Consider the following 10,141-nt stretch of genomic DNA (forward strand, 5'->3'; position numbering starts at 1 on the left):
TTTCCCAAACTCTCTTAAGTCTAGTGATTTCCTTCTATTAATTATTTCCTTTTTATACTTTGTTTTTGCTCATTTGCTTGCTTGTCCTCTCCTCCATGAGCTCCTTGATGGCAGGGACTGTCTTTTTTTTTTTTATCCTCATCACTTAGCACACTTCCTAACACACAGTAGGTACTTAATAAATGTTTACTGACAAAGAACTTAGTGATCTTGTATATTTTATTACCTTGTCTAGAATTTAAATGTTTATTTTTTGCAACACCAGTGACTTTCATTTTACCAAAGTATTCTCATTCACAGAGTGAGTCATTGCAATTGTTATTAAATTCTAGCCTCCATGTTATTCACACTGTTGTTGCTAACAATAATAAAAACTTCACTGAACATTACATCAACAGTTGAGAAATCTTTTTAGAGTCCTTAGCATAGTTTAGATTTACAGTGGGAAGAAATGCATTTATAGACATCACTCAATTTTATATACTCAAATTTTATTTACAAAGCTTCAAATAGAATAATTCATCTATGTTGGTTTGTTAACATATTCCCAGTCATGTCGCACAAAAAAAGAAGGGTTAATAAACAACTCTGATGGGTAAGCTCAAAATCTGTCTTCTTGACAGTGTTTTGGCTGACTGGCATACCCATGTGATGTTTCCTCCTCTCCCACAGCATGCCAGTCTGTTCATGTAGGCAGGCAGTGAATGGGGGTAGGGAAAGAGGAAAGAAAGGGAATACATTTTTTTTTTTAATTCCATGTGGAAATCTCAGAGATATTTCACATTTCACTACTTTGTTATTAAAATTGTCAAATTTAGTTCTGAATTTTGGTAAGCTGATTCATTTTCCTTTTAGGTGAAAAATAAAGAATTTATGAAAATTCAAATCTACTTATTAAATAAATAATTCAATCATCGTTTTTTTTAATCTAGTATATTTTTAGTAGTACATTTAATGTTCTCTACTTACATCCTCCTATTCCCTGATTCACATATTTTCTCTTCTTTTCCCATCCATCTAACTCATCTTTTTTCCCCTTATTTATTCCAGATTTTCCATTTCTCCTTCAAGTAATCTATTCTTTGTGCCCATTTACCTATAGAAAATCTGAGCTTTTTAGTTCAAATCTATTAGGTCAAATCTATTCCATCTACTAGCCAAATATTAAGGCTAGCAAAAAGTGGAATGGGGTGGGATGTGGCATTATTTATAGATGAAAAAAATAAAAGTAGTGGGCCGGGGAGAAGGAAGTTATCCAAGAAGTATTGCAAGTAGCTTCTACTTCTCAACACAAATTTAAGAAGACATTATTTGGAAATCTCAAAACTATTTTCATGAAAAAATTAAATTCCATTCAACAGGTGAAAAATAGTCACTGGCACTAATACAGGAATAACCTTTCTGGTCCTCCAGTGATCAAGGGAAGAAAGCAAGGAAAAGGGAGCAGAACACATTTCTGAGGGACTTGTGAAAAAGAATGCTATTCACATTCAGAGGAAGAACTATGGAAGTAGAAACACAGAAGAAAAACAACTACTTGAACACATGGGTTGATACGGACATGATTGGGGATGTAGATTCCAAACGACCACACCAATGCAACTATCAATAATATGGAAATAGGTCTTGATAGATGACACAGATTAAAACCAGTGGAAATGCGCATCAGCTATGGGGGGAGGGGGCGGATTTGGGGAGGTGAAGGGGAAAGTAAGAACATGAATATTAAGGCTAGCAAAAAGTGGAATGGGGTGGAATGTGGCATATAAAATTTTTCTAAAAAAAATTTTAAAAATTAAATTAAAAAAATTAAATTGATTTTTTTTTAACAAAGAGTGTTTGTTAGACGATGGGAAATTGAAACTTCAGACACAATTCCAAGGCCTTATCCCTTGCTGTATTTCTGATATTCATTGAATCACATAATTTTTCTATTGCTTTTATTTTAAAAATAACAAATCCAAGAAACTAGATAGGCTTCAAGTAGAAGATCAATGAAGGATTACATCCTTTTCATCTCAGCCCCAGTCAAAGTTAGAATGATGTTCATCATCTGGTGATCAGTCACTTTGTTACATTTTGACGATGACCATGGTGAATTTTCTAGTTGTGAATTTTTATTGTCATGCAAAACACATATCCATATTGGTCACTGTTGTAAGAGCACACTCATACAAAACCAAAACTCCAAAGTAAAACCATAAATACATCTTCTGGTTCTGTTTATTTTGCTCTGTGTCAATTAATGCAGATCTTTCCAGTCTTTTCTGAAATTATTTTATCATTTTTTATAGTACAATAGTATACCATCAACAACATGTACCACAATTGATTCAGTCATTCACCAATTGATGGACATCTCCTCAATTTCCAATTTTTTGCCCCCTCAAAAAGAGTTGCTATAAATATTTTTGTATAAGTACGTCCTTTTGCCCACTTTTTAAATTTTTTTGTTTGTGTGATACAGACCCAGTAGTGGTATTAAAGGATCAAAGGGTAGGCAAAGTTTTATAGCCTTTGGGACATAGTTCTAAATTACCTTCTAGAATGGTTGGATCAGTTCACAACTCCACCAATAATATATTAGTGTCCCAATTTTGCCACATTCCCTCCAACATTTATCAATTTCCTTTATTGTCACATGGCCCAATCTGATGGGTGGTACCTAAACACTGTTTTAATTTTCATTTCTCTAATCAAGAGTGATTTAGAACATTTTTTCATATGATAATTGATAGATTTGATTTCTTCATTTGAAAATTGCTTATTCATATCCTTTAACCATTTTCAAATGGGGAATGCCTTATATTCTTATAAATTTGACTTATTTCTCTATGGATTTGAAAAATTAGAACTTTATCTGAAAAATGTTATAAAAATGTTATTTCCCTTATAATCTTGGTTACATTAGTTTTGTTTGTATGAAAGCTTTTTTAATTTTCCATAATCAAAATTATTCATTTTGCTTTTTTATAATGCTCTCTTGTTTAGCCATAAATCATTCCCTTCTCCAAAGATCTACCATATAAACAATTCTTTGTTATCCCAATTTAGTTATAGTATTACTCTTTTATATCTAAATCTTATATGCATTTTGACCTTATCATGTTATAGGGCATGAGATATTGGTCTATACCTAGTTTCTGCCAGAATGTTTTCCAATTTTCTCAGCAGTTTTTGTTAAACAGTAAGTTCTTATTCCAAAAGCAGGATCTTTGTGTTTATCAAACACTAGATTGCTAAGGTCATTTACTACTGATCCACCATTCTATTTAATAGCAAGTACCAGACTGTTTTGATGATTCTTACTTTGTAGTGTAGTTTAAGATCTGGTACTGCTAGAACACCTTCCTTCACATTTTTTTCATTAATTCCCTTGATATTCTTGATCTTTTATTCTTCCAGATGAATTTTGTTATTATTCTTTCTAGTTATATAAAATAATTATTTAACATTTTGTGGCATTGAATTAGTAAACTAATTAGGGCAGAATTGTCATTTTTACTATATTAGCTCAGCCTACTTGTGAACAGTTAATATTTTTCTAATTGTTTAGATCTGACTTTGTGTGAAAAGTATTTTATAACTGTATATAATATAATTCCTGAGTTTTCCTTGACAAGTAGTTCTCCAGGTATTTTATATTGTCTAGTTATTTTAAATGGAATTTCTCTTTCTATTCTTACTGCTAAACTTTGTTAATATATAGATAGGCTGATAATTTAGGTGAATTTATTATGTATCCTGAGACTTTATTAAAGTTAATTATTTCAACTAGTTCTTTAGCTGATTCTCTAGGATTCTTTAAGTATATCATCATATTATCTGTAAAGAATGATAGTTTAGTTTCCTCACTGCCTACTTTAATTCCTTCAATTTCTTTTACTTTTATTCCTAAATCTAGCATTTCTAATACAATATTAAATAATGGTAGTGACAATAGACATTCCTGCTTCACTCCTGATCTTACTGGGAAAGCTACCTTCCTTATCTCCTTTGAAGATGATACTTGCTGCTGGTTTTAGGTAGATACTATTTATCATGTTAAGGAATTATCCACACATTCCTTTGCTTTCTAGTGTTTTTAATAAGAAGTGTGTGCTATATTAATGGAGATTACATTTAAAAGCCTGCCCTGCATTTTCTGGAGACCAAGTGAGTAAACATTTACCTGTATACCCTTGGTCAAATTGCATCACAAACAAGAAAACCTCAAGGGTGACAATTTGAGAATCTGTTCTAGATATCTTGAGTCTAAATCTCTTTAGATATAAACTCTAACAATATGCCTTTTACCTAAAGGTAATTAATGCTTAACTTGAGCAGTCTAATCCAAAATTTTCTCCACAATTGCAAGCTGTGTCTTTCTCAACAAAAGTAATCTATATAAAGAATAAAGAAATAAATTTTATAGCTATGTGAAAGCACAAAGTGTTACACAAAACCAGAACCATGCCAACAATCCAAAGCTTCTTTAAAAGAAATGTTTGCTCTTTGTCTAGTATATAATTTATCTCTATAATTCACTCCTTCCCAGAATCTCATGCAGAGAAAGTCACTGATAACTCAAAAAATACGACTTTTCTTAGCATGACCAAAATCCAAGATATGGATAATTTTCACTGATGACAGTTTTTGATTCTTTCAAATATGAACAAAACCAGGATATTAATGTCCCCATAAATCATGCAGAATTCTGACTTTTGTAAGTACACAACAACACAAGCAAAAAAGTTAAGATATTAAATGTCAGAAAATAAGTTACCTATTTAATTTTATTTTTGCCCATTTGTTTTAAATAGATTAATTTCCATTTTATTTCATAGCTAATGGTAAAAGCTGTAGATTGTTTAAATAATATTTTTAAAAGAGAAAGCACACAGGTCCATTTGATTAAGGAATGGCTAAAAAGATTACAGTAATTAATATAATGGCAGCTCTGTAAGAAATAATGCAGAGAAAAATTCCAAAGAAGCATTAAATAACTCATGTGAACTGATACAGAGTAATATAAGCAGTTCCAGGCAAATAATGACTATAATATAATATAAATAAAAAGAACAGTAAAAGAAACAGAAAATGAATACAATGTAATTAAAGAAGAAACTTTTTTTTTTAAGTGTCTCCTTCCCTTCCCCCTTCTTTGCAGAGGTAGGTAGATAATGGGTGTAGAACACCGTATATATATACTACCAGACTCATTTGATGTTTGGTTAGTTTTGTTCAACTGTTCCCACCTCCCCCCACTTTTTTCTCCCCTATTCTTTGCTATGGGAAATAATTTATTATGTAGCAAAAAGGAAGAGGAGGGAACTATTGAGATATAAAAGTGATGCAAAAATCAAATATATCAATAATAATTTTAAGAGGCCATAAAAGACAACTTAAGAAAATAGATACCTCTTTTTGTATGTTTCCTTTTGCTCAGTGAATATCACATTTAATTTTAGAGATTAGTAAACAAAATTTCATTTAAAAGAGTTATTACCTTTTTAAAAATCTTTTAAACTCAGTCAAAAATCACAAATGAATATACATCTAAGCACATAGCAATGTGTATTTTTGCCAAAAAAGCCATTTATTTCAAATGGCTTTTAAGAAGCTAATTTTTAGTCTTTGAGCAACTCTTTAGCAATATATTTATTGATTTAGTTATCACATATGTAGTTGCTATAGCAACAACACATATTATAAACTCTTAATTATATATTCTTTTTTCCATCTTTCAAAAAATCAAAAATCAAAATCAAAAAAATCAAAACAGTAAAAGAATAGTGTTAAGTCACAAAAGCAGTATTTCTCAGTTCTTTTTAAAGTTAATTTGGAAACATATTTTTGAGACAAAATAGGTTAGCAAAAGGTATTATTAGGTTTTAAATCATTTGATTAACTTACCTTGCCAATAAAAACTACCAGGACCTCCCAGAAGTACTCTGTCAGCCTGGAAAAAAGGATAAAGAAAAAAAATTCTTTTAAAGTTGATACAAGTGATACAAGTTTTAAATGAAAATAATTAATTAATATTGGGGGAAAGTAAATTAATTTTAAAATTGAATTTTTTTCTACTCTTCATGTTGGATAATTGTTACTAAAATATATTTTAAAAACAAAAAGGAAAAGGAAAATATATTCTCTTGACTTAACATTATATGTCTGTTTCTTTTTCCACTACATCCCTGATGGCCTACCAGTGTAAACCAATAAAATATGAATCCTGTTACTTTTCCTGCATTTGTTAATCTGTCCTGGGATGTTTTTTGTTATTCCAATTTAATTATCAAAGTTTGTGACTACAAAGGCAAATTTCCCATCCTGATGATAATCGAGAAACTTCATGCTTCCCTGGAGGAAAATTTTTTAGTACCTTTGGAAACCATCTGACAGAATTTAGAGGAGGCTAAAGAACATTTTTCAAAGCTTACTCTAGATCAGTGGTTCCCAAGCTTTTATATCCTACCACCCCCTTTCCAGAAAAAATATTACTTAGCCCCATGGACATTAATTTTTTTTTATTTTAATAGCAATTAATAGGAAAGATAAATGCACCTGTGCCCATCATCACCCGCCCTGGATTGCTGCAGCACCCACCAGTGGGTGGTAGCGCTCACTTTGGGAATCACTGCTCTAGATAATCTATTGCTAACTTGCCCAGTAACTATGAACATTACTAATTGTAGAACATTAGATGAGTGTATTAGACACAAAATATTTACTGTTTAAGGCTAAGATTAAAAAAAATATTTTAACAATTCCTGGTTGGGGATAAATTCACTTCCAAAGGCCAAGTGCCTTTCTTTCCAGCAACTCCCTACTATTAAAGTAGTATGACCTCATGATACATTAATAATTCTAAATAAAATGTTCACAAATTAAAAATTTGTAATATTTGACTTTAAAAACCATTTTAAAAGAATAAATTGAGGAACAGTTACTTTATTTTGTAATAAGAATATTTCTAATTATTTCACTAATGTTAGATGATTCATTTTGTGTAGATACCTTAATGTTTGAATAACAAATATTATATTGATATATCAAGCAAATAGAAGATGGATTATTTAATTTAGGTAAGCAGTATGTGATAATTTCCCTTACTAAATGGAATGCAAGTAAAAGGATAAAAATAATATAGTAATACCTTGTTACATTTTTTAAAAATCATAATATTGTAATATCTGTGGTTTTCATTAATTCAGCTTTTCACAGCCCCTTTTTTATCACATAGTCTACGAGAAAAGGTCATATCTTCCTTGTTCTCTTTTTAATCAATGTTACTGAGTTATTTGGGGCAAGAATTACTACATTAGAATTTATTTTTTTTAAATAAAGCTTAAAACTTGATGAATGAGAGAGGAGAAAATATGTAAATAAAAACATTTAAGAAAAGTCTCTTTGCTTTTTTTTTTTTTTGGTCTGCTTCTATGGAGAAATCCTGGTGAGGAACTCTCTTTACCAGTGTAAATCAGTAATTATTCTTTAATTTATAGTATTATAAAATTTCCCCAGACACTGAAATTAAATGGTTTGCACAGGGTCACATAATAAGTATATGTGTTGGAGACAAGATTTCAATGTAGGTCTGACTGAATCAAAGTCAGGTTTTCTATCTGCTATATGAAAAAAAAAATTACCAAAACAAAAAAAGAATCATAGTATTTGAGACCTAAAAGGGAACTTAGTGGTAATCTAGTCCAACAGAAAAGAAATCCCCACCCTAACATATTTGACAAGCAAAAAACAATTTTAAAAAAGATTTTTTAATAAATATCAAATCAACAAGTCAACTATGTATCTGACACTATGCTAGGTACTAAGGGAGCAAAGTTAAATAAAGAAACATCTCTGCTCTCAAGGAACTTACATTTCAATAGGAAAAAGATATATGCTGTGTTAGTATCTACAAAATAAATACAAGGGAATTAAAATACAAAGATAGTAAGAAAGAGCATGAGCAGATGGGTAAGTAAACATCAGATTGAACAGATAGTTTGTTCCTTGCATTCATTGGCTTTCAAGGAACTTTCCTACATCTCCTATTCAATATCAAAGGAAATAAATTCTAGTAAACCATACATATGCACATAACAAATAGATTGATTATTTCAGTAAAATAATATATTCATCATCCATTCCCTGTGCCCCTCAACAAGTGTCTAGATCAGTGATTCCCAAAGTGGGTGCTACCACCCCCTGGTGGGTGCTGCAGCGATCCAGGGAGGGCAGTGATGGCCACAGGTGCATTTATCTTTCCTGTTAACTGGTTTTAAATTTTTTTTAATTAATTTCCAGGGGGCTAAGTAATATTTTTTCTGGAAAGGGGACGGTAGGCCAAAAAAGTTTGGGAACCACTGGTCTTGATAGATGCCCCAAATTAGAAACCTCTAGTGTAGAAGGGGATGCTTAAAGAAAGAGAAGGATCCTATAAGGTGTGATGATAAAGGAATATACATTCCATGTATGGAAAATGTATTCACACCAAGGCTCTCTTTGCTGTTAGCCTCAGTTTCTTCATCTACAAAATGAGCTAGAGAAGGAAATGGCAAAGTATTGCAGTATCTTTGCCAAGAAAACTCCAAAGCTCTAAATCTATGATACTATGATTTAGTAACTAAAAGATTATTTAGTAATTTTGGAGAGAGTAGTTTTGGTTGAATAAAGAGATTGGGAATCAGAATGCAAAGGGTTTAGAAGAATGAAAGAAGAGAAACAGAAGCAATTAGAACGGGCCAGCTTATTTAAGGAGTTTGAACAAGGGAATAGATATATGGTATTAAACTGTAGTTACATGGATGGTAGAGGATGGTGAAGATTTTGGTGTTTTTTTTTTTAAATACTTAGATCACCTCACACCTAGCTGACTGGCAAATATGGCAGCAAAGGAAAGTGCTAAATATTGGAGGGGATGTGGCAAAACTGGGACACTAATACACTGCTAGTGGTGTTGTGGATTAATCCAACCATTCAGGAGGGCAATTTGAAACTAGGCCTAAAGGGCTTTAAAAGAATGTCTACCCTTTGATCTAGCCATACACTGCTGGGTTTATACCCCAAAGAGATAATAAGGAAAAATACTTGAACAAAAATATTTATAGCTTCACTCTTTGTGCAAAAAAATTGGAAATTGGTGGGGGGCATCCATCGATTGGGGAATGGCTAAACAAAATGTGGTATCTGATGGTGATGGAATACTATTGTACTGAAAGGAATAATGAAGTAGAGGACTTCTATGTGAACTGGAAAGAATTCCAAGAATTGATGCAGAGCAAAATGAGCAGAACCAGAATATTATACACAGAAACTGAAACACTGTGGCACAATCAAATGTAACAAGACTTTTCTAGTAGCAATACAATGATCCAAGACAATCCAGAGAAAACTTAAGAGAAAGAATGCTATTCACATCTAGAGAAAGAGCTGTGGGAATAGAAATGCAGAAGAAAAACATGATCAATCACGTGGTTCAGTGGGGATATGTTTGGGGTTTGGGCCTTAAAAGATCACTCTATTGCAAATATGAATGCTATGGAAATAGGTTTTGAACAATGATACATGTATAACCCAGTGGAATTGCTTGTCAGCTCCCGGGGCGGGGAGTTAAGAGGGGAGGGAAACAAAGAGATCATAGATAAACAGACTTGCACAAAAATATTTATAGCCGCACTCTTTGTGGTGGCAAAAAACTGGAAAATGAGGGAATGCCCTTCAATTGGGGAATGGCTGAACAAATTGTGGTATCTGCTGGTGATGGAATACTATTGTGCTAAAAGGAATAATAAACTGGAGGAATTCCATGTGAACTGGAAAGACCTCCAGGAATTGATGCAGAGTGAAAGGAGCAGAGCCAGAAGAACATTGTACACAGAGACTGATATATTATGGTAAAATCGAATGTAATGGACATCTGTACTAGCAGCAATGCAATGACCCAAGAAAATTCGGAGGGATTTATGGAAAGGAACACTATCCACATTCAGAGGAAGAAAACTGCAGGAGTAGAAACACAGAAGAAAAACAACTGCATGGACACTTGGGTTGATGAGAACATGATTGGGGATGTAGACCTGAAAAGACCACACCCATGTAACTATCAATAATGTGTAAATAAGTCTTGACTGACCACACCAGTGGAAATGTGAATTAG

The 10,141-nt window shown here is 32.2% G+C and overlaps 1 protein-coding gene across 3 annotated transcripts in view; it reads right to left on the reverse strand.

Annotated features, from left to right (window-relative positions):
- Window positions 1-10,141, reverse strand: part of ITGAV (integrin subunit alpha V) — a 118,435-nt gene that overhangs the window by 41,415 nt on the left and 66,879 nt on the right. For 2 of the 3 annotated variants that reach the window (XM_044669723.1, XM_044669724.1), the window contains one exon: window positions 5,896-5,941. The exons of the other annotated variant lie outside the window; for it this stretch is intronic. In XM_044669723.1, coding sequence (XP_044525658.1) covers window positions 5,896-5,941 — 46 coding nt within the window. The remainder of the gene's footprint in view (window positions 1-5,895; window positions 5,942-10,141) is intronic. 3 annotated transcript variants of the gene reach the window in all.

The sequence above is a fragment of the Gracilinanus agilis genome, chromosome 3, assembly GCF_016433145.1.
Source record: "Gracilinanus agilis isolate LMUSP501 chromosome 3, AgileGrace, whole genome shotgun sequence".
NCBI classification, from domain to species: Eukaryota; Metazoa; Chordata; class Mammalia; order Didelphimorphia; family Didelphidae; genus Gracilinanus; species Gracilinanus agilis.